At 42.2% G+C, this 25,913-nt stretch overlaps 1 protein-coding gene across 3 annotated transcripts in view; it reads left to right on the top strand.

Moving 5' to 3' along the window:
* LZTS2 (leucine zipper tumor suppressor 2) overlaps positions 1-16,194 on the top strand; it is an 821,117-nt gene extending 804,923 nt beyond the window's left edge. For all 3 annotated transcript variants that reach the window (XM_078643642.1, XM_078643643.1, XM_078643644.1), the window contains one exon: positions 8,399-16,194. In XM_078643642.1, the coding sequence (XP_078499768.1) occupies positions 8,399-9,103 (705 nt within the window). In that variant the 3' untranslated portion in view covers positions 9,104-16,194. The remainder of the gene's footprint in view (positions 1-8,398) is intronic.
* Positions 16,195-25,913: the final 9,719 nt, after the last annotated feature.

Raw genomic sequence — 25,913 nt, 5'->3', positions numbered from 1 at the left:
TCCAGATGTGGTTTGCTTAGTAGTGTCAGTCGTTTCATATTCCGTTGGAAAATGCAGGTAGCTGTGTTGCATGGCAGACGTGCTGAAAGCCCCATGCGGTTGGGATACTAGTGTTTAGGTCGTGATTCAGCTGTTTACAAAGTGATGGGCAAGATATATTGTTTCTTTTCGAATGGAGCTACTTCGACTCCTCCTTGCACTGCAGGAGGAATCACTCAGAGTGCTCTAGACAAACATGGTGGATGCTTTCCTCAATCCACAGATTCCAGCCTGAACTACCACCGGTGATACATTTTTTATACCTGCTGACGCCTCTGTGAGAGCAGGGGTATTGTATAGGTTTGCTAGAAATTTGAAGAACGGACACCGGGGACCATATTATGGCTACTGCACTTTGTCCCAATCTGCACCGGAGGTGTCCTGGGCGCAGGCTAGGACAGTGCCCCACTTCACAACAAACGTACTGTTCCCAGTGCACGTACAAATTGGCGCCTTCACTGGTAACGGTGCATTATTGAGAGATGGACCAGCTGTTTGGAGCCACCGGTCCACCTTTCACTGTGCAACCTGCAGCATGGTCTGCTTTGAAGGGGAGGGAGACCCCCCTACATGCAGATTCAGATGCACCGAGTGACTTCTACGTAGCACAATGTCACTGTGCCTTCTGACAGGCTCCTTCCCTTAGGGCCCTCATCTGTAATCTGGTTTGGGCACAAAAGCAAAGGACTCCCTCATTTGCATGGAGCCTTGCCTCCATACAAGTTTGGGAAGGCCCCCTTGAGATTGCGCAGAGCACATGTAGTGCCTGCATGATTTGTCTTACAGAAGGGACCATGCAGACTTCGGCGGCCCATTGTCATAACTACATCCCTGGGGATGCCGAAAATAGGCCTACATTCCCGTTGTACCACCAGGGTGCTTAGTGTAATCAACGCCCTAGCCGCGAGATGCACCCCCTTTACTGACCCAGCAAACATGGCAGTCCAGTTACCCTATCCACTGATCTGGTAAAAGCCTTCTGTGAAGCTCTCAAACGCAGTGTCATCACACAATCCTTTCTTACTTGCCTCTCAAACATTTTAGAGTCCATTGCACACATTTAGCTCTGCTTTTCTCAATTCTCATTGTTTTTGTACTGCTCAGTTAAAATACCACATCAACAGTCCTCTCTATTTCATTTCAAATGTCTATCACACTTGTGGTTTCGAACTTTTCTGCGTGACGAATTATTGCATGTATGCTTTTATGGTTGTTTGTCAACCGAACAAAGCTTGATAACCTGAAAACTGAACTGATACCTACTATGTCCTTCGCCCCTTTAGCTGGTTGCCTGTTTTATGTAAATAGTTTCCAAATCTATTTTTTTTTTGTTTATCTAACGAACCTCTTACGAGTTTTCATCCTTTTCATTCCTTTTAGTACTCGTCCTTTATCCTTACATGGACTCTCTTTAGCACACCGAAAAATGAATTGTTTCTTGAAACAATAGACATTGTCTTATTCAGCTGTACCAATTTGGGAGAGATTACAGTCAATTACATGTTTGAGTACACTGTTATTAAATAAGCTACGTGTTGGTTATACACTGACGTCTGGAAAAAGTTCTCAGGATGTTTAACTATTTAAACAGCTTTGTGTTTCCCATATGTTTCCCTCTTTTTCAAAATCTCATTAAGCTCTGCCATCCAAACCCTATTTCAGTTTCCCTGTCTTTGATACCTACTATGGGAAGCACGTGCGATCCAAGCCCGTTCTTTTCACTGCGGCTGAGGGCGCTCATTGCAGCCTGACTGGTGCCCATGTTGAAGGGCTATTACCTGCACTCAGCCCTTCCAGCGCCGGGAAACCCTTTTTGGGTAGCTGACGCGCTCTCTAAGCTCAATAAATAAATAAATAAGGGAAGCAGCCCGTGAGCCCTGCATTGCTTTTCCACTGGGGGTGGGGTGTTAGCTGTCGCTGCATTGTGACCGCCGGGAACTATGTGTCCCACAATACCATGCAGGATTACCAACTGACATAACTGTGCACCTATGTAAACCGCGCAGGAGTCCCGCTGCACGGGATACGCCCGGGCCAAGGGCGGGCCCGTCTGCAGCCGTCCGCAGCTGTCCAAGGGTGGTCTGAGCCAGGTCTCTAACATTTACTGTGTCAATTCCATCAGCTATGTAAGTGAGCATTCCCATTTTCCCACATTATTATGGGCAAGCGTAAGTGAATGGCCGTCTCATTCAGCCCAACAGAACGACAAGTATTGACACCATTCTCAAGAGAGCGATTGGGGTTGCAAGACCCAAAATTGCACTGATCGACCCTAGAATGTCTTTGTGGCAGGAGACTATCTCGGGTGATACAGTCGGTGATAGTGGACGCTGCATCTCTGACCCACACAGGCTAATTTCAAATGCATCTAGCACAGTTGTTGATGGTTCAGTTATTATGGAGAGATCGTTAGCCACATATACGGCCCCAGCAAGGATAATAAATACCCACAGCTGCTCCATTTTCCCCATTCGTCCCTGTACCAATAGCCCCAATTAAACTGCTGAGCCTGTAGTTAAACGGGAAAAGTCCAGGCAACGGAGTACCTCGCATGAACCCACTGCCTACTCAAGTGTCTCCTGGGGTGGGGGCAGATATACTGTACCCAGGTGTTAACCATGACCACTATATGCGTAATTTCCTCTCTGAAATATTAGAGAGTCACTTGGCCCCATAAAAGAGCACCTGGCAGCGATTGAAACCCAATTAAGCAACATTCTTATACCTTACACTGCTTCAAATTGCCTACCTGCATTTACTGTGGAACAAAATAATATTGCCCCCCTACGTAACTCTGTGAAGGGGGCAATAGGCCAACCTAACTTGGGCAATCTTCCAATCTGGATCATGCCACAACCCTGTTTGGTGGCCGAGCTGTGGCCTTCCCAACTGTGTCCTGAGATAAAGGGGGTGACGATGGCAGTTTTTTTTTCGACTTATACCCTTTGTGCACCAGTGAAGAAGGGCACTGCAGTAGCCGCTGAAGGGAAGGACAGGGTTGAAGATAGAACACTTAGTGCAAATGTTTTAAATCTACCACCAAAATCCTGTCTGCGTGTTTTATGATAGCTGGGGTGCCTCCCTTGATGAGTGGCCAGTCCGAGACATGCTAACAGGCCTGTAACAAGGTTGTTCATTGGTTAGGGGCAAATAGAAATGTTAACATTGCAGAGGGTCGCACTATCTTAATGTTCAGGTGGATTAGCTGGCGCGGCCTGCCCTACAAGACATTAGTGGAGATCATATGGCCGTTAACCTGAAGCTCCCATCCACTGTGAGGAGACTGCGGAGTACCAATATGGCGAGACTATCTAGAAGTTCTAATATTGTTACATTACCTTTGGGCTATTTTATAAGCTCCCTAACTTAACAAAATTATTTGTTCCTCCTGCTCCTCGGCCTCGACCCTTTCAAGGCTTGATTTGCTCCAATAGATTTGCTGTGTTAGCTGTCTGTAAAGAGGTCGACTGTACCTTAAGTGAATTTACTTTGACATGTCACTGCACGTTTACCCCATCACAAATCCTCTAACCCGGAATCAGCTTTGTGTTAATGACTCCACAACAGCTGCAGTGTGAGAGCCCGAGAGCACACATAGCATGGATGAGGAGGATCCCTTGAACTATCCACGCCTAATGGGCCCCATGACAGTTACCGGGCGACCCTTAAGCATAGCAAGCTGAAACACTGCAGGTCTACAAAGTAAGCTACTACTGCCTGATTAACAGTTGTTTATAAACTTCATTGATATCCTGCTGATGTAAGAGACCTAGGAAGTGAACCCTGCGGCCTTTGAAGGTTTTCATTGTTTCAGTCTACCAGCCGTCCGATCACGTGCAGGGCGTGCTTCAGGAGTATTATCCACTTGGATTCACCTGCAGTAAGGACGCCATGCAGAGGCTCTAAATACAGCGGGGGACGTCTTTCTAGTGTGGTCTTATTTAAGGTTCCTTGGTAAATTTCTACAACAATGACTTTGCCAAATGTTTATAGTTGTTATCTCGGATGGTGGGTTGGTTGGGGACAAGAGAGGCAAGGAGTTAGAGGGCTATATTGTTACTTCCGGCTTGATTACTACTATGGAAATAGCGGGGAACAATATATCTGATGTACTGACCTTTAGAGGAAGGAATCGTTTTTCAGTGATTGATTATATTTGTTTCCCGCAACCTCGTCCTCCCCCCCCCCCCTTCTGTCCCACTGTGCAGTTATTGATACTAATTACAGGGATCACAACCCTACGTCACAAATTTTTCCACATCTACTGACAATCTTAGATTGTGTTGGAAAACTATTGATCCCTCTCTATTTTTAGAGAAAAAAAATAACCACAAACTCTTTTAGTTATGAATTGTTTGGCTAAGGCTGATAAACAAGGGAATATAGTTGCCTTTTTTGTGGTTCTTTGTGCCAAGATCAGATAAACCCTTTGGAAACCTAGTAGATCAGTGCTCCAGATTCCCAGATGGTTCAATCACGAATGCACTATTTTAAACCGCGCATTGCGCAGAGCCCTGGCTGAGAAACCCAGAGACCCAGTTGTGGTAGGTACCAAGCAGAAGGAATATAAAACAGCAACAGTACGCAGGTGAAGCGAAATTATTACCTAGCAATGAGAAGTTCTTGCGCATACAGCAGGTACTAAAAATAGTAAATCCTTTCGGTTGGCTGTTTCTAGTATGCGCTGTATTGATCATAAAATAACTCACACTAGTTGTCACATAAATAGCGAGGCCTGGGAAATGAATTTTTCTCAAATTTACAATGCTCCTAACCATAATTTCCTAATATCTGGTATTAAGGATCGGTCACCATTTACTAAGATTACTTTACAAGAAGTTACTTTGGCCATTAGGCAAAGTGCGGGGATAAAGCCCCAGGACCTGACGATGTCCCAATAGACTTAATCAAAGGCAATGTGAATCTATGGGCCCTCTTGCTGACCCAACGTTTCTAATAGTCTGTCTAATTCTACCATCCCTGGCTCCTGGGCAAGCTCTGTAATAGTGCCAATTTTTTTTAAAAGAAGACCGTTCGAAACCTCACTGTTTTTGGCCAATCTCACTGATCGATATCCACGTAAAAATCTTGGGAAGGGTCCTTTACAATAGGATAGATGAATGGACCACTGACAGTAACATTCTACATGCCTGCCAGTACAGTTTCCGCACTGGTATTGGTACCATAGAACAATGTTGAAATTTAAATCAAGTTATAGGAAAATACACAGTGGCAAAACGGTCCCCACTTTACCTAGCGTTCATAGATTTGTCCATGGCATTAGACTGTGTCAACATATCAAAACTGTGCCAACTATTAACAGAGTTTGGGTTAGAAGAGGCCCTTGTTAATCTGTTGATTTCTTTACATGCAAACATAAAAGCTAGGGTTAGGTTTAGGAATAATGGTGTCTGGATGGATGAAAATAGCTTTGGGTGTGGAGTACGACAAGGCACCGTGCTCACCTCATTGCTTTTCATCTTACCACCATAGTTCTCAGTTAAGAGCTCGCAGGATATCCCTAGAATTAAGGGCGTTCCTCTTCCCGCATTAGTCTATGTGGATGATGCGGTTTTAATGGCTCATATGCCGAATGCACTAAGCCAGCTGGTTGAGTTTTTTGTGCAGTTTATTGACAAGATTTATTGACCAATTTTTCCCAATCACTTATTATGACTCGTGGCCTTTATGCATTCTAAAATGTTTACTATTATATATAGTCTGCTCAAATTCCCTACTTAGTAGTAATACATTTTCTTACCTGTGTTTGACTTTTAGCACAGCAGGTTCTTGTGTCCCACATATCTCCCAAATTAGGGCTAAGTTAGAAAGATCAACTGGTTATCTATTAAGCCATCCATCCATCCTACGAGTGGTAGTGTGCTGGCCCCAATGTTAGAAATATACGCTACGCAATGCGCTCTAACAGATTCTTATGTGGTGGGAATTTGGGGCATAGCAGATTGCCTGGCCTTATCAAAGGGAAGAAAATCGATTTTGTAGAAAAACTTTAATCACTCTCATACTAACTTCCCATTACATTTGTCATAGAGAGCCGGGCCTTACTTATCGGAGTGATTTTATACGTATTAGACCCCCATTGCTATGGCTATCAATCTGGCAGACAGAGGAAGCTATATTAACGATGGACATACTTATGGACCATTTAGGCTGCAATAAGGGTTTATCAATCCCATGGCTAGCAAACGTAAAAGATCATTGGATGGCAATGGTATTGGTCCAGTATTCTTAGATAGCACCCTATGTGTTGATGCTGATCATAAGCAGGTGTTCGCACTACTTTCAACCCAATTGCAAGAAGAAAGGCTAAAGGTCTAATCCCTGAAACCCACTGTTGAAGCCTTTTTGAATCTTGGCACTGTGGCCACCACCACTAGTTTTATCTGTGGCAGAATAAAGACCATTAGAAGCGCTCCTTGTTATTTCGTTTTAGGACTGATACCACTAAATTCCTACTCTGCTTTCCTCACGGGTGCCACCACAATCTCGAAGAGAGCATATGCCCCTGTAAGGGGTCTTTCAAACAATCTGTTGCACGTTTTATTATTTTGTAATTTTTATAAACTGTTTAGAAAGACTTTTTAAATCCCTATTATGAAATCAAGAAATCTACGGCACTGTGTCCCAGCTAATTATTACCTTTAACAACTGCCAGATGAAGAGAGACAGTTCTATGTGGGCTCATTTCTCCGAACAGCTGTCCGTTCACTTGGCACTATGCCTTATTAAAATTAATCCATTGTATTCATGTTTTATCCAAGTTATATACTCTATGGTCTTTTTGATCTTTGTAACTGGTGGGTTATTTAATCTTGCACTTTTCCTGTTTTAATATATTTTACCGACCCTGTTGTGTTTTTCAGTAGTACAGCAAATGAGCTCTGTTTTATTATTGTGTTCTGCATGTATGCTTTTATGGTGAATGACATGAAAACTGAACTGATATGCTCTGATATGTCCTGCACACCTACGCTGGTTGCTTGTTTGATGTAAATAGTTTCCAAATCAGTTTAAAAAAAGTTTTTTTATATTGTGTTTGAGCATCAAACCTGGCATGTCATTTCTCAGCATGATTTTCTACCTGCACTGCCTCGTTCAAGGGCTTGTCATTTTCTTTTTCATGACTCTGCTTCGGTCTGCTGGAGGCTTGTTTTTCTAATACATTTCATATTCTTAGTATGTTTTTGGTCAGTTCGTTGTGCATGATTGGATGTCTTTTTTTTGCCAATCTCCTCTTGATTCTATAGTTGTCTTCCCTATTCTTGTGTTTGTCCCCCCCAGTAGCATTTCAATCTCTGAGTTCTGATTGTTTGAGCTGTTTTCTTCCACTTCTGAATTGTGGGCCCTCGTTTTCGCTTCCTTTCTGCACTCCATCAGAGGGCATGTTTTTAACTAATACTCCTACATTCCTGTACCCTGTGCTCTAATCCTCCCTGTGCTTATCTGTTTCTCCCTGCTCCTTGTACTGCTACCCATTAAAACCATTTTTTAAGAGCGCCCAGCATCTGCTAAGTGCTGCAGGGCTGCTCACTGACGTTTTTTTGTTCTATGCAAACGTGCTTTGCTTAATGTTAATTTACCATTGTAAAATGTCAGTCGGCCATGTTGGAATGGTAAATTAAAAATGAAAAAATAGACAGCCAGGTGGACATTTTAGCGTTGGCTAAAGCCAATGCAAACTAGCATTGGTAACACCAGTAGCTCGACCTTTTATTGCCGTAACCTATTGGCTTTGCCAATGCTGATCTTGCATGTCTCCAAATCAAGACTACCACGGCGGTTTTTGTTTGAATAAGTTTACTTTCCAGTTTAAAGCAAGTTTTAAGCTTACCAATTATTCTGTTGTTGCTTTATCAGGATTTGTAAATTGGATCAACTGCTGCCTTTTGCCACAATTTGTAAAAAAACAAATATTTCCATGAACATTTTACTGACTTCTGAATGTGTCCTTTGAAGTTATCTATCTCTTTTGGTCCAGGCGTGTCATTTCTTGAGAATGTGTAGTGCACCTGTGTTCTAACAGCATACAAAGGCTGAGCAGTAAAGCAACTTAATTTAACAGTGTGATGTACTGCACTCTGCTGAAAATCCATAAAAGCAGTTTATGGTTCAAGCTCTGAATGTAAGACTGTATCAATATCCTGCTAGTTGCTGTGCAGACTCGGGCTCCTCTCTTCTCAGCACGTGGTAGGGCGTGGATGATGCAAATATTGCCTGAAGCTTTAGCCTGCTGGTGTAGATCAAGTATTGTCCATCCAAGCAGGCTTTGTGCAATGTGTACAATTTCTATTGTAGGTATAATTTTACGTGTGTTTAATATACATGTGCTATTTTGCAGGTCTGCCAGAAGTCTGGGGAGATATCACTGCTTAAGCAACAGATGAAAGAGTCTCACGCTGAGCTGGCCCTGAAAAGCAACGAGATTCTCCTCCTGCGATCCCAACTCCGAGATGCCAGGTCCGAGCTGCAGGCCAGCGAGGAACAGATCCAGGAGCTGCAGGACACCACCCACACCAAAACCTTGGAACTAGAGGTGTGTGAGAATGAACTCCAGCGTAAGAAGAATGAAGCTGAACTGCTGAGGGAGAAAGCAGGAAAGCTGGACCAGGAAGTAGTAAGCCTCCGCGAGGCTGCAATAGTAGGCACTCGTCATGGGCTGAGCCTTTACCATGAGCAAGAGGAGGCTATGTTGATGTATGAGAGCGACGAGGCCAAGGCGCAGCGCCAGAGTGTGGACATGCTTCAGAGTTTAATGCAGCAGGTGGAGAGGTATAGGGGGGAACTGATGTATGAACGGCGGCGGAGTGAGGAGCAGCTGGAGAACTTTGAGGACGAGCGCCGCACGTGGTATGAGGAGAAGGAGAAAGTTATCCGGTACCAGAAGCAGCTCCAGCACAACTACATCCAGATGTACCGGCGGAACAGGGAGCTGGAAAGGGACATTAGGCAGCTCACTTTGGAGCTGGAGGCAAGGGAACTCGATGAATTTGACCTTCATGGGTCAGAGATACAATTTGAGGAGATTGCAGCCACTGAAATCTGAAGACAGTACCTTCAGCATCACCACGTCTGCCTTTCTACAGACCTCTGTGGCCAAATGGCCACTGTACAGCACCTGCCAAACAATAATCTACAAGCATATCCAGGGTTGCCTCCCAGTTAATCACGTGGACGTTTATGCAATTACACACATCATGTATATATAAAGCGATCTATGTAAATAGCATATATGCTTTGTAGAACCTGTTTGAGCTTGATATTTTTAGTTTTACAGGTATTTGACCTAATCCCAGAGTGTGCAACCAAATAGCAATTAGGGAGCCAAGCCCAAGATTTAAGAGGGCATATAGGACCAAAGCTTGAAACATGACATGGTGTGCGTGTGCGATGGTGGAAATGCTTACCCATCTTCTGCCTAATATAGAGATGGGATTAGCATTATATACTATTAAAAAAAGTTTCACTCTTCTATTCTGGACTTGTGGTTTCGAGACCAGGTATTAGGGACAAGTAGAAACTGCTATTTAAAGCTGTTTAAAAAACAGGAATCACCCTTTTAAAGTCTATTCATTTTTAGTTTTGAGTTGGTTTCTGGGAACTGTTCCTTGAGTGCTTTTTAAAAGCCTACTGAGACGTTATCTTTTGTGAATGCCATTTCTTTGTTTTTGAATGTAGGGGTGACAATGCCTCATCAAGGTAAACAATATGTGGGCTACAGCGCTGTGTACGTGGGCCCAGATATAAATATCTTTAACTTGGGCAACCTACTTCCAGCCAGCTCTTGTCTGTATTGCATGTGACCGGCTGCTACTCTTCTGAGGAATCACCTATAATTAATGGAAAAGGATTTTCCATTTTGTTTGACAGAATGGACTTTTTCCCAACTGCCTAAGACGTAGTTGGTAAACGTGTTGTGACGGAGTTGTGACATCGGGTCGCTATTTCTGGAAATACCAGTGAGTCTTGGAGGTCCATAAACTTTAAAGTAGCCCTTCCATGGTCAAATTCCTCCATTAAAGAACACGTGCTCTGGAGGTACAGTATGAGGTTTTTGGCACTCTGCCCTAGAAGGCCACATGTGCAAGTGCAAAACGTCTCGTCTTCTAGTGGTTGAGGCGATCTTATAAGTTTGGTCCAGCTGGGACCAAAGCATTTTGTGTGACCACAGTTTCCATCATTTCAAAGTGAGGTCGAGACACTCCAATTTAAATTATTCATTGGAATTGCAGCTCTTTCATTGTGTCAGTTGCTGGAAAGATGAACGTCTTATCATTTTGGTTCTAGAAAGCACAAAAAGCATGCAAGGAATAGTTGCAGTACAACTTTTAATAAAACTGTAAGTTAGTGAGCCCATTCTCGGGTAAGACGTTCAATATCAGAAATGCATCCACTCTTCTTTAAATACCTAGCACTGAGGGGCAGGGTTAACCCCAGTCCTAACCTTCTGGGCCTTCATTATTATTGGAAATTCCATTCTTGGAAATCCAGAAGTTCAAATTGATTTGAGCTTTTAACTAATATTGCTACCTCCTCTTTCAGAAACTCCTACTTAATCTCGAACTATAAGCTATAGATCTGTTAACCTCTAATGGTCCTCTTCTCTGAAAACATGAAGTTAGGCCCCATTTTCCTAAGCCTGCCTCTTTTCCCTTGTATAGTTACATTTTTCGTGAAGTCAGTTCTGTGTGCCTGTGTCTTTTGGTAGTCCACAGTGGCTAGCCACCTGAGTGCTGATGGTAACTTTCCATGGCTACAGAAGAAGCACTGTCAGCTATACATTAGGGTGTGGTCAATAGATTTCCCATTCAAAAATTGAGGGGATTTACATTATACTTGATTTTTCACAACGCAGATGGATTCCTTTCCTGCTAACATGTCATGTTGCATAATGGCTTGTGCTCTTTTCAACCGAATAGTTTTTCTGTTTGGAGAATTTCTGGCAATCATGTACAGATCAAGGTCTTTACTGCCTTCTGTAGTCCTGGCCATAGATTGCACAGCTCACTCAATTAGGTTAGTTGCGCATCCTATTAAAACTTGCTCTTTATCTCTTATCGGGACTAGGTTTCCTCCTGGGCGAATTTGATAGATTGTTAGTGGTTGAAAAAGATAGCAATGGGGAGGACATTTGTTCCTCAGTTATGTACCAGTGGTTGAGATATACTATGTAAACCTAATTTACGGGTCAATGATGTATTCTGTAAAGAGAAGTTGACTTCTGCCTTGGCTTGGCTATGGAAGCCTCTGCTCATTAGCCTTTCTCTAAATCTCTCTCCTTTGCATTGTCCAAAATCTTTATTGTGAAATTCAACCTATGTCTCTGGCAGTCCCGTAAGTACTTCCATAGTAGGGATGATAAAAGGACCAGCATTAACAAAGAAGTGCAGAACCACTGCTGTGTGCTTGGCTCACCTAATTCATTAGTGATTATGATTGGGTGCCCCTCATTTGGTCTTAAGAGATGGTCAATTTCACATCACCTTAAGGAAAAATGCAGTAACAACCCATGTCTCTCATTTAGGGCTATTCCCGCTGTCAATTGATAATAGCATGCTACCTTCAGAAATAGTCATAGATATTCAGGAAATATGGCACATTTTCAGACCTAAGAGTTCATCTGCTTGGTAGACCCAGAATGCCCATACCTGATAGCATCTTGAACCATTTGGCTGGTCCATTTCTGAATGGAATCAGATATGCCATCAGACATCCATGCACCTGCTAATAAATGTAGTGCTCACTGCAGACCTGTATTTGTGGGTATGAACCTCTGAAGGAGCTTTATCTTCCAGGTCTCCACCTCTCTGACCTCAATAACAGCAGAGTTTGTACTATTAGGCCCAACAGACATTGGTATGTGCAGCCTCCTTTGAGTGGGAAGGAAAACGTGGCAAATAAGTGCGGAACTTCTGAGATGTCACCCCAGATCTTACCTGGCAAGCTGCAGCGTGCCCAGCCTTCTTCAGGAGCCCTTCCTCTTGTCTCCGATAGAACTAAAGATCATACACCTCCCCCCTTCAGATGTTGATCTTAAACTTTGGGTTTGAGATGAGCAAACATTTCATGATTTGAATATATCTGTATGCTACCGGGAGCTATTTCAGGACCTATGAACGACTTCAATAGGCTTTTGAAAAGGACACAATGGGGTACATTTACAAACATTGTCCGCTGGGTTAGCGTCAAACCAGCACAAATGTTTTTTGCCCTAATTTACTTTACAGAGCAAAACTTGTTTTGCACTGAGAAGTACCCTAAAAGTAAAGCAAAGCAGCACAAAGCACTGGTTTGCATTACTCCGCACCAAGGGGGCATTACATGGGCGTTCCCATGCAGCCACCCATGCCTTTGATGCAAAACCCTATCCACAAACAATAGTAGACCGTGTTTAGCGGCAAAAGTTAATACCATTTCAAAGGAGGCATTAAAAGGAGAAATATTTTTATTTCTCCTTTCTTTTCCGACTGTGAAGCACATATACAAAGTAGGAAAAGTGTTTAAACTTGTCTAGGAATAGTATTTTATACAGGAAAGGTATCCTTCCTGTACAAAATCTATGGTTGACTTGGGAAGCATCCTAGCGCTATGGTGCTACGGTGTGTGCCTGGTGCACAGCAGCCAAAATCAGCGCTAGGGAGAGGGGAGGAGAGAGTCACATCGACGTAGATAGGGCACTCTCCTGCTCACTCCATGTCATGCTATGCAGCGCAGCACTTTTGGTTGCTGCCCTGCATTGGGTGACCGTTTTGGAAATCTGCCCGTATGACTACCGTTTTGTCATGTTCCCTGATGCAAAAAAAAAAAGAACTGCTTGGTTGTCCCATGGGCATTCATATCTCATTAACAATTTGATTAGTATACTTGTTAATGTTATGGCTTAATTGCTGATCAATGTAGGCTTTCAAGTGGATACCTGTGAAAACGTTCTTAACCAGTGAAGCTTGCAGACTCGATCCACGATTGTCGGGTGTAGACACTGTGAGCAACTTTTTGAAGGACTTTAGCATATAATTGCTTCTGTGTGGGATTTACATATGCTTTTTTCTGAGTATTGTTTTTCTTATGCTAGATGGCTGCTGGCAAGGCACCTATTGAGCAAGAAGAGCCTGTCAACAACACAATGCTTTTGCTTTGGACGATGCAGTCTTGCTCATAGACCACTGCTACTGAATACTCTATGCTGCTTGAGAGCAGCATGTGTGCCCTCTGGGTGTTCTTTTTAAACAGCTTTAATTGTCAGGTTTTTGACTGCCAGATGGGAGTGCGTCTACATGGTGATGAAAGAAGAAAGCCTGTTGGGTAGGCCCATGGTAGGTTATTCAAACTCTTTGTTATTCCTTTAATCTACCCGGCTAAACATCCATTTTTTTAATTCCTTAATTCAAACCTGTTGATCAATCATTAACAGTTGTGCCAACTTTACCGATACTACGCTCAAATGTTGTGTTCTTCCAGCAAAAACAGGATGGCTGTGTGAAGAGGCAATTGCCAAAGCAGAGCTCTGGAAGTACATTGACAGTCTTGCTGGTACCATACATACACACTATATCGTTTTTGTGTTGTGAGATTTGCTCCAGCATTGTGACAATTGCACAATTGCAGTAAATGAAGTACACAGTCCAGCGGTCTTGCGTGGGTGTTGAAAATGTGTAAATACTGTACCATAAGAAGTATTTTTTTCTTAAAGAAAAAGTTATCAAAGAATAGTCTAATTTTTGTAACCAAAATAATGTCTAGCACCTTTCTTATTTTGCTAATGTCTTCTCTCACCAGTGTTTTCGTACCATTAGCCATTTGACTTAACTAACAGCAATCTAAACTCGCTTTTCAGGATTACAAATTGATAGCCTCACTAATGACTCTCAGGGAGTTTTCTTATGGAAGAGCGAGAGGATGAATTATTGAGGTGGCCACATTCAGTTTGGTCTCGCCCACTTAGAAAATGTTCTATGTAAGTGCTTGATATTGGTGTATTACTATATTTCTCCTGTAGTTTATGAATAAAAGAAATAAACAGAAGCCAATACATTTATTTGCTACATTTTTCAGTGATCTTGGACACATTCTAATGAACATTTGAAACATAAACATTATTCTTCTCACTGAGTCCTTCAACAAGAGACATTCTGCATCCAGAGTGGGATGATTTGTTCCGTCCACATTTTCCTGTTTAGATTTCTCAGTGCTAAAAATGGAAGATTTCTATTATTAAGAACATTGAAGTCATACCCACTATAATCCTTAAAGAGAATGGATTGCATTTCTAATGACTGATGATGGTACGAGGTGCATACAGCATCCTTCAGATAACTGCAGAATCACAAAGTATTAGGGCTTCTGTTTAGGAAGAACATGCGCCCTTATGAGCCAACAAAATGGAACTGGAAATTGGCAGCGATTTAAAAAACAAAACAAAAAAAAAACGCTGTCTACATTTAAGATTTGCTTTTTGGCCTTAACAAGCATTCCCCCTGCAGGTATGTGTGTTGTCGGAGTTAGTTTCTTGTGCCATGGTGGTAGGATAAAAACAAACACTGGGAAAAATATAGTGGTGGAGATCCCATGCATTTCTTTTGTTTGTGCCAAAGTAATTTTTCTAAAAAATCTGCAGTATTTAGCAAGCACCAGAAGTGAGGGCCTAGCTGATATTATGACATGTAATATTGGGACTCCCTGCAGAAATAATGTTTTTGTGGACTCTAGTTGACCTTTGATGCACAGAACCTTCAAATTCCAGTGATTGCTTTGTAAAAGTTGATGCACTGGCTGTTGTTTCCATGAGGACAGAGCGATTACCTGAATAAGATAATAACTATAAACGAAAGGCATCTGATTTTTGCCTTATATATGTTTGGTACAGATCTCCTTCTTATTAGTAGTAAGGGGAAACATATTGTGTCTGTTCCCTGCATTATTAGATTATGCAAATATTGACAGAATGGCACTGTCGTAGGCACATGCCATTCACCTAGATTAGTGGACATGTGATGGTCAGTATTCTTCTACTGAGAGTCTGTGCCCATATAACCTGATGAAATCTATTTCTTTGTGATATTAATGATCGAAACATAGTATTACAGAAGGGACAGGTTATTTCCGAATGAGACATTTGTGTGTTTTGTAGTAATTTAAAGGACAACAGTTCATGCTGCTAATGGCAACCTGTTTGTCCATTTCTCCTCAGTGAACTAGAGTAACAGATTCAGAATTATTGTAGTGATGTGTTCATAACTTTATAATGGAGATTGAATTGATTATGTACTACAGCTTCAAATACCATTTTAATGGGCTAGTACTAATGTCCACAAGACTGGTTGTCAAGTCTTCGACCCTCAAAAAATATAGTATTTGCAATAGCGTTTACAAGAATGTACTGTTGAAAGGGACCTGCACAAGTGTTGAAGGTAATTCTGAATTCAGTTACTACCTTGTGCAACAAAATGCAGATGAATTTTGTTAATGTTATAATCAAGAATTGAGGAACACCATTTTGCTCCTGACCATCGAATCACAAGATGATTTTTGAAAATTAAACGTTTCTCTCAATTATTTTTGTAAACACTGCCTCAACATTGTGTACATTGTTGCCCCATTTAGAAATATATACTCAAATCGTCTTTCTGTTCAAATAGGGGTATGCCGTAGGCAATCAAGGGGCCAAGACAGTCTCTATGCCTTGTCCTTTTTTTCTTAAGTGCACTTGTCATGTACAATATTTATGCGTTTTTCAATATTCCACCCTTTTCTGGTATTCATTTTGTTATTGGCTATTAAAAATGTACCTTAGTACAGATGCAGTGCAGAAGGGGAAGTTGCAACAAGCATGATATAGAAGGAAATGTGTCTAAAATGTTTTTTTGTTTCTCTGTTCAGGACTTGCTTTGTCGATATGCACTGTTGCCTTTCTCCACTTAAGTTGCTTTTCAGTATTCACTTTATTTGTACCTTATTTTTAACTACAATATGTGCATTGAATAGCAAACAAATGTTATGTTTGTGCATTGAGTAGCAAACAAATGTTATATTGCACCATTAAAAGTGTTGCATACATTGCAATCCCTTCAAACAACTGTGCTACCAAAAATATGTAATACAAAAAATAAAGCCAACTATTCCTTTGCTCAGGCTAATCTAGGTTGGATTTTCATCTGGGTCTGTTATTTGTTAACAATATTTGTTTATGCCAAAGGGAACATAAACATTAGACATTTAACAATTCACACCTCTTATTGTAGCCATATGTCAAGTTGAACTCCAGCACTTATTTACCTCTTGATGAGGAAGATCATATTTAGGCGTCCTTTGGCAATTACAACAGATTGACACCATCTTCCCTTTTAACATAAAATGGCACTTGCTGCGATTAATGACGAGCATTTTATATTCTAGAGGCCCTTTATAGTTCATTCTCCTTCAGTCATTGGATTCTTTGATTCAGGACCCTTCAACCACTGACATGAGACATTGTCATCACAGCTCAGCCTGCAGTAGTACTAAAGTGTCACCTTCTTGTGTGTATCCTTCCACCTCATTTGGAATGCTTGATGGCCTATTTTGCTTTTAAAGAGTACACTCTGTCATCACAAACGTCATTCTTTCTTATCCCCGAGTTAATCCACAGATACATAACTTACTGAAAGGCTAAATAAATAAATTTTACTTACCCTATTGAATCAGGAATCAAAGCAGCAACTAGTGCACATTCATCAAAGCTTTAACAGTGTTTGGGCAATATATCCATTGTATGCATTTCCAGCTTTAGCTGCACCTCCGTGTTCTACACCCTAACCCCCTTCATGGATAATCCTTGACTGCTCATCATTCTCTCTGAAAGTCAAAGCTTAAATAGGATTTGGTTGACATTCAGTGGGATTGCACGTATATGTGGTTCCTGGACAGGCAATACTTGTAACAAGGATCACCCAGGTACTCCTGAGTTCTCGAAGGCACAGAGAACCTGCATGACACCTTTGAACATCCAAATCCTTTCTTTTCTGATATGGAAAAGCTCCATGACGTTTTGAGTTACCCACTATCCCATGAATGCCAAAATGGTATCTCTGAGGCTTTAAAGCTCTTGGGTATCCAGCATGCTCATCTAAAATATAACGTGATTATGTCAGCTAGTAGACCATTCTTGTGTTTTAGCCCATCGCCTTGTACTGCTTTTCCTATAAGAGGTAGGCAAGGGTTTATTTACCATCGGGTTATTTGATGTGTTTCTCTTCCCTAAGAGATACATTCTGTAGTTTGGTCCAGGGACTCTCATTCCAGTATCTGGCATCTGATTTCAGCCGGTATCAGCAGTACTGGAGCAACACTCACGTTTCTGAATATTTAAAGTTTGATTAAACCAATACTCCACATTTCCCTATATTTCTTACTTTAACACATTTTCTAAATGTGGTGATATGGACCATAAATTGAAATATATATAATAATTCTGTAGTTACCCATGGAAAAATTAGTATTATTTGATTTTCGAGGGATAGTGGCAAAGAGAAAAATGTTGACCTTAATATTCGAAATTCTCAAAACCCTCACGATTGCCTATTCAGGTGCTTTGACTTGATTGTGTTAGAGAGGGTCAGGTAGATCTTCTGTTGCTGTATTGAAGGATGTGTGGATTGGCTGAAGGTCTGCGTGCTCCCTTTCTGAGTGACTGAATAATTTCCTGATGCAACAACGTGTGATTGGCTGGAGTGCTCATCAGTTCCCATTTACGTTTTATGTTGTGACAGGAGAGTGAAGGCGGGACTCCAAAGCCAACCTGAAGAGGATTATTTTGGGATCCTATGAGCATGTATTTACTAGGCGGGGTAAGGCTCTAAGGAGAAATTATTTGTTTTGAAGTCCAGTGTGTTTGTCCTTAATTGTTCCTGTCCTGGCTGGTTTGCTGCTCATCTTTGTTGGCATTTCTGATTTTTAAATCTGATTTTTACAGTCTAAGATCAAAGAGCCTTTTACAGTAAAGGAGTTGTCCTGGCTTTAGAGATTTGTGCATGTTACCCCTGTTAGCCACAAGTAAAGTTCCTGTGCTTCCCTTTTAAACAATTTACATATTTAATGTGCCTTTAAGTACCTTATATATGGTACAAAGTGTACACGTCACTCCTATGTAGCTCAAAAGGCAGAGTGCATGGTATTTGAAAATAGTAGCACATGGAGTAATTTAATTTTAACATGTCCTTAAAATGACTAGCGCCGAAAAGCTGTTTTTCACTGTGTGAGGCCTAGCTGTTCCTATATCTTGGGAATGGGAAAATCTAGAACAATAAACAACCATTTGTAATAGATATTAAAGAATCAATTCAGTGGTAAAATCGGATATTTAATAAATATTCACAAAAAGTTACTTTTAGAAAGTTACCTTTTCCCTGCGTAAAGTTCCTGGAGGCAAAATTGCATTGGAGCTCTAGCTTCTTCAAGCCAGTTATTTGCCTTATGTGAATGCAGGGCTCGACAAATCCACTCAACGGTTCGCATTTGCGAGGTACATTTTATGAGGTCGAGCTATTTTTAGGGCCTACTCGCTCTTTCTGGCGAGTAGGAAAACAAACTAACTTTTGTCCTCCGTCTTTGAATACGGAGCTAATGTGACAAGATAACAAGATTTAAAGGCCTTTTTATTGCTCACAAAGCAAATGAGCAATAAAGATGCCTTTAAATCTTGTTAGCTTGTCACATTTGCTCCGCTTTCAGAAACGGAGGTCAAGTAGGTTACTGTTTAGGTCGAGGAGTTTTTTTTTAAAGTACTAGACCTGCCAGACTAGTACCATTTTTCAGATTTCTCGAGCCCTGGAATGGATTTAAACAGCCTCCCAAGAGCAAAACAATTGGCTGACCTGAATGGGCAGAGTTGACTCTCCTGAACTCCTCAGGTTATGCAGCACAAGGTAGTAGGCATCATTTTGATACTACAGTGTGATATCTTGCTTGAGTATCAAATCTTGCTTGACAGGATTGTTGGCTTCACATATAACACTTGGGACATGCTGCAAAGAGACGAGAACAAGAGGTCAAGACAATTCATGTGGATCCACTTCGTAGTTGCTGAAGAACTCTGCTTTTATCGTACCATACTTTGGTCTCTGGGTTTTCATATAACCCTTGGAGCATATTTGAAAGGGGAGAGAATAGGATCCCAAGACAATTCTTGTGGATTCTCTGTCTGGTTGGTGAAGGACTCTGCTTTTGTCCTACCAACCTTTCATCCCAGGAGTTTCCTGTAGATTTTAGTGTTAGATGTACAAGGACACTAGGATTATTATAGTACTCTCCCCCACACACCCCTAGCCCTCAGATCCCAAGTTCAGTGGGGTCAACGACTTTAACCATCTTGGAAATGCCCAAAAGGGGTAAGGTTGGCCATATGAACTTTTACCCAATTGGTTAGGGAGTGTTCAGGAGTCATACTCACCCCCTAGCTAGTACTAGGCATACATGTGGCACCTCCAAGGACCCACTTTAGAATACTTACTGGACCTGTTGAAGATCATAAGAAGACTGGACCTGAGAGGAGCACTGAAGGACTGGACCTGCTCTCTCTTGTACACAGGACAAAGAAGTAGACTGCAAGCTTCAAAAGGCTGACCTCCTTTTAAAGCTACAGGGATCCAACTAGGTATGAGAGGCATTTTTCTGGATGTACTCCACTGACCAGTGGTGATTGGAACCTGCTGTTGGCCTCTGGCTGACACCCTGTGAGATTGTTAGTGCCTCCCCATACATCCTGGGGTCTATAGAGGCGTAATTCTGTGGTGGAATGGGACTTGAAAGGACTAAGTCGCAAGATAAAATATTTGATCAGCACAAACCGGTTTGGTGTATCCGACCCACGCTCCATCACAGTCCGCTTCAAATTGCACCTAGGTCACGATCTACTGCAACCAGTGACTAACAGTGGTGTTTTGTGCTTTTTTAGGCTATTTCTACTTAAACCTTTAAATATTCATATCTCCGGTTCTCCTTTACTCTATTTTACTAATTTGGTTTGAGGTTTTTATTGTTTTAGATTTAGACATTATTTCTGTTTTTGTACTGCATAAATACTTTACACATTGCCCTAAGCCTGCCTGCTCCTTTCTATAGCTACCAGGCGGTTGACCTTAGGTTAATTGGGTGACTTTCAGGGTTCACCTTGACAAGCATTGTAATTATTTCTTGATAGGCAGCCACCCACCCCAAATAATAATCCAATTTCTTACATCTAGCATGGATCCTTTCCTCAATGGTGGAGAACGATGTCTATCTTTCACAGAGAAGAGCTAACATTGTTCTTTGCTCCTATGCTCCTACTCAAGGTGCTGTTGCTACGAGTAGTCTCTCCTGACCGAGTTATTATATGAAGAGCATGCAAGTTGCCTAACTGGCTCAACCTTTAATAAATCTGTTGGGAGTCATGTATGGGTTACTGCACAATTAAGAGCACCTCTTCTATCTAACATAGAGACATTGTATGGTTTTTCCCCTTCAGATGGCAGGATTCATTTCTCCTCTCCTGGTGTACATGTAATTTAGGTGAGGGTAACACGTTTAGTAAACACATAACTGTAACTGATACTGGAGGAATAATGTTATTGCATTGGGTTATTCAGGTCTGTACAGTCTCACAGTGATGCTGAATGAATTGAAGATCCATGATTCTACATCCTGGATTGTCTGTACATTTGTATGACATAGGTATGCATGAGTTCTGTTGTGCAGAAGATGCTGGAGTCAGTCAGGGTGCGATCCTGTGAGGCCATATATGATATAATGTTGATCGGGATGAAAACACTTGGGAGTAGAAGCTTTAAGTGAGTAGAATGGAAGAGGAATAACTTAAGAAAAATCTGCCCAAGCAAGAAGCTGGGGGGGCCAGGGGCAGAGGAATCACATTACGCCCTGGGTAACCTTCACACAGTTAGTCCTTGTAACTAAGTTTCATGGAGCCTCTCTTGCATTACATTCGAGTGAGGCTCCGTGTTCCTGAAAGCCCCATGGGTGTTCAGCGAGCGGATCACCCATCTTCATTAAAAAGAGCAGGAGATTAGGAGGACACCAAGATGCACATATTTCGATGAACCATCCAGGATTCACAACGGCATCGAGTCAACAGAATAATCCCCACGTTTGCTTGGTGAAAAGACAGCAAGTGCCAGGTTCAATTGATCGTATTGGTAGATGAGGTGTAAATTAAGGTGTCCAGGTGTTACTAACTAAGATTGTTTAAGACCGCGAATAAATGGATTTCAAGGTACTAATGTAGCTTGCTGTTGTGCCTCAAACCTAGAAAACTGAGGATTGCACTACAGTCTATAGTTGAACCTCGGACCTAATCAGGTTTAACATAATATGGCAGTAGAGGCATCTGTATAGTTAAGTTCCGTGGCCTGAATAGTTTAAGTTGCTTAGTTCAAGTTAAATAAGCAAATACATCGGTGTAGACTGCTGTTTATTTACCAGAAATGTGTTTGTGTTCCTTTGATGTCTTTTCCCAACTGGTGAATAGTAGGAGGGGGCTAGGGACTTTATTTGGAGTTTGACAGATGGGAAACTTTGTCAAAACAGGAGGTATCCCATTTACCATATTACAGTGCCATCATGCATTTAAAATAAGTTGTAGGGGATATCCGTCACTTTGGTGATTGAGTAGCCCATCTGCCAAAACTCTAACACCCTTAGGGGTCGATTTACAAATGTTTTGCGCGGGTTAGCGTCATAAGAGTGACTCTAACCAGCACAAAGTGTTTTTCCCTAATTTACTTCCAAAGTAACGCAAAGCAGCAAAACACACTGCTTTGCGCTACTTAGCCCCTATCTACAAATGATTGTAGACAGGGTTTAGCTCCAAAAGATAACGCCACTACAAAGGAGGCTTTAACAAGAGAAATGTTTTGATTCCTTCTTTCTTTTCCGACTTTGCATGCGTGCTGCACTGTGCAGCTCGCATACAAAGTGGTCAAAGTGTTAAGACCTATCTACGCATAGTATTTTGTACTGGAAGGGTGCCTTTACTGCAAAAAAACTATGCTAGACTTGGCACTAAAGTGTGTGCCTGGTAGCTGAAATCAGCACCAGCGCTAGGGAAAGGCGAAGAGAGAGACATATCTCTGTATATATGGTGCTCTCCTGCTCCCTCCCGGTCATGCAACACAGCGCAGCCTCTTTGGGTGCTGTGCTGTGTGCCTTTTTTGAAAATTGGACCCTTAGTGTTCACAATGGTTTTAAATATTGTTAGGTTCAGAAAATAAAGGCACATATTAAGTGAACATGAAAGGGCAAATTTGTAAAGAATTCATGCTACGTTTCATGAAAAGAAGATAACAGAACACCACCATATCTACTAAGCTATGGCACAGTTTTTAGGTCTCTGCCTGCGATGGCTGCGCAGACATGCGCAGTCGAGCTGGTGAGATTTAATGACTTCGAGTATGTTTCACTAGCGAGGTTAAGCCCCGCCCCTCTATTCCATTGGCTGGCGTCACCGTTCATGCTAAAAGGTGGCCAGCCATTGGAAAAGAGGGCCCAGTGACCTACTTCTTTCTCTTTTAACCCCGTCCTTTTCAGACTGGGTTCCTTGACTTACTGCAGTGGTAAAAGCTTTCTTGTCTTCTTTATGGGGCCATCTGTTTCGCCCCATAAAGAAGATAAGAAAGCTTTTACCACAGCAGCAAGTCATGCCAAGCCCGGCCAAGCAGGACAGCTCTAAAAGAGAAATGCCTTTTATTTTAGTATAATTGCGGCACCCGCACTTTACTTTTAAAATGTTACAAGTAAAGCCCGGGTGCCGCGATTATACCAAAATGAAAGAAAAAAACATATATTTCTTTCATTTTGGTATAATCGCGGCACCCCCGCTTTACTTGTAACATTTTAAAAGTAAAGCGCGGGTGCCGCGATTATACCAAAATGAAAGAAATAGATGTTTTTTCTATTTCTTTAACCCCTTCCATGCTCATGACGAGCTCAGCTCGTCATGCAGTACACTGCTTGTGTGCTCATGACGAGCTGAGCTCGTCATGAACAATGGGATTCATAGATCATCAGCATGGAGGATGAATCTCTGTAGCATTGATGGTGTTAAATACACATACGTCCAATGAATAACTTGATTAAATATTATTTTTAAAAAATCCAAATTCCGCAAATATTTGCTTTGGGTTTAAGCCCTTCTTTTCACCTTATGTCAGAAGCGATTTTCCCCTCTTTTCTCAGGACGAGCCTGAAAGCGCAGCCTGCACTCCGACTGGTACAGCCTACATGTGTGGATTCTTCCTCATGAATAATGCATATGGGGGTGGAAGTGGGAGAAAGCGTTTGTCTTTAACCCTTGTTATGAATGATAAATTAAATGCTGTTTGACATCATTTGTCATTCCATCTTAAGTAAAGCACTTCTGCCCGATTTAAAAAGAACTTTTTCTGACTTAGGACTGCCACGCATGCCAACACTTGGAAAGAAAAAAGTGGGTGATTTTGACAAATATAAATAAAAGCGGTGAATTTATTTTGTCCAACGACCTGCGTTCAAATGGGTTCAATTTTTGGTGGGAGAAAGCTAAATTAAAGATATTTTTGGCTTTAATAGTGAAGTTTCTTCCATCTGAACTAGGTCTCTTTGCTTGTACATCTTTAAATGGGCTTGTTACAGTGTCACTTCGAACTTAAGAAAAACTGACAAGTCTCCAAATTAAAAGTACCTAATTTAGATAAGCCAATTTAAAACTGTAATGTTTCAGTTGAAGGAGTGCCTTGGTTGGATAGGCCGACACCATCTTTGTTTGGCGTGACGTAGGTTGTTCATGGGCTTCCTGAGGCGGAGGACAAAGTTAGCCGCGCCGTAAGTTTCATTGGAGCTCATGTCGCTTTAGGACGAGAGATGCGTTCAGAGGGGTAGAGCGAGTCAGAGGGCAGTTTGGGTGAGCAAGATGCTGCCATACCTTCGCGTTGTGTTCCTCCTTCAAAGGCTTCCCGTAAGTATTACTTAATCTGGGGACGCCGTACCCTTCACGTGCGTTACCCCCAAGTATTACACCTTTCTCAGCTCTTTTCAATTTTCACCCTAGTCCCGTATGTTTGATTGCAGCCTTCATTTCAATGCACTTTCCAAAGCTACCGTGTTTCTTTCTCATGTCTAAATATCTCATCATCAGATGAGATATTTGGGGTCTCTGACTTGTATAGGGTGACCAACCGTCCGTAAATTTCACGGACGGTCCGTAATTTCGGCCGTCTGTTCGTTGTCCGTGAAGGATTCTTTAACGGACGCCGTTTGTCCGTAATTTTAACCGGACACCGGTCGCACCACTCTAAAACCGACACAGCTTCCACCCACCTCCCTTCTTGACTCTGATGCTGCACCAAAGCTCAGATACCCAACAGCATTGGAGAGGCACAGCGGGGTGGCAACCCTCACACCTCCAGCCCTTGATGAGCTGTTAAGAGGTGCTTGAAGGTGACAGAGGGAGGGGCTGCAACTTCAGGAGCAGGGGCATCTATTCAGATGCAAACTGATCTGAATGCATCATGTCTCTGCAATTTGTGTGAGACATTCCCTTTCTGCCCAGGGGCCCAAACACCCTACAACCGGCCTGGATTACACCAAGGCAGCACGTGGTTCTCTTCACAGCACTTAATTACTGTCACTAAATTGTAAACAAACCTCGGTTCTTCAAACATGCAGTCTATAATGTAATAAAATAAAGAAATGGCACAATCGCACCCATAATGATTAACGAAGTATGGAGGACAATCAGTTAAATCAGTTCTCTTGGAGTATCTCCTTTAAGTACTGTACATCACAGTGGGGGATGGCACAACTAACATTTTGGGAAGAGAGACTGTCTTCTCGGTGTCTTGTCCAGGAGGGGGTGAGGAGCCCTACCCCACCCTGGAAGAGACCAAGATGATACAGAATACTGCGTACCCACCCTGGTGGATCCTGTTCCCCCTCCTGCCCCCCTCCCGCCTGGGATGGCTCCTGTCCCCCCCCCTGTGGTGATCCTGTCTCCGCCCTGGGTGGCTTCTGTCCCAGTCCTGGAATGGCTCCTGCAGCGAGGGTGAAGTTCTTGATGGGCCTCTTCTCAAAAAGGCTGAGCTCAAAATTAATATGAAAAAGTGGGCGACTGAGTAAGTGAAGGGATGGATGGATGGATGGCTGGATGAATTAGTGAAAGAGTGAATGGATGAATGAAAGATTGAATAGATGGATAATGAGAGAGGATGGATGGGTTGATAAGAGTGGAAGGATGGAAGAGAGAAAAGGTAAATAGCTGGATGTATGGGTGGAAGAGTAGCTGGATGGGTAAAAGAGTGGATGGATGAGTGAAAGGATGGATGAGTGAAAAGGTGGGTGGGTGGATGGATGAGTGAAATGATGGATGGATGGATGGATGGATGGATTGATGAATTGATAAGTACAAGGGTGAATGGATGGACGGATGAGTGAAAGGGTGGATGGATGAGTAAGTGAAAGGGAGGGTAGATGGACAAAAGGATGAACAGATGAGTGAAGGAATGAAAGGATAAATGAATGAGAGAAAGGATGGATGAGTGATAGGGTCAATGGATGGATTCATGAGTAGATGGATGGGTGGGTGGATGGAAGGAAGGATTGCTAAGTTAAAGGGTCAATGGAGAGAGAAAGGGAGGATGATGGATGGCTGAAAGGGTTGATGGGTGGAAGGATGAGTGACTGGGTGGATGGATGAGTAAGAGAAAGGATGGCTGGATGGGTGAAAGGGTAAATGGCTGGATGGATGAGTGAATGGATGGATGGGTAGAAGAGTGGATGGATGAGTGTACAGATGGATATGTTGAAAGGGTGGATGGAGGGATAAAGGATGGATGAGTGAAAGGATGGATGAGTGG

The sequence above is a fragment of the Lissotriton helveticus genome, chromosome 5_1 (genome assembly GCF_964261635.1).
Source record: "Lissotriton helveticus chromosome 5_1, aLisHel1.1, whole genome shotgun sequence".
In the NCBI taxonomy this organism is placed as follows: domain Eukaryota; kingdom Metazoa; phylum Chordata; class Amphibia; order Caudata; family Salamandridae; genus Lissotriton; species Lissotriton helveticus.
Note: the sequence above shows the minus strand (reverse complement) of the source record. Positions and strands in the feature narration are given on the sequence as shown.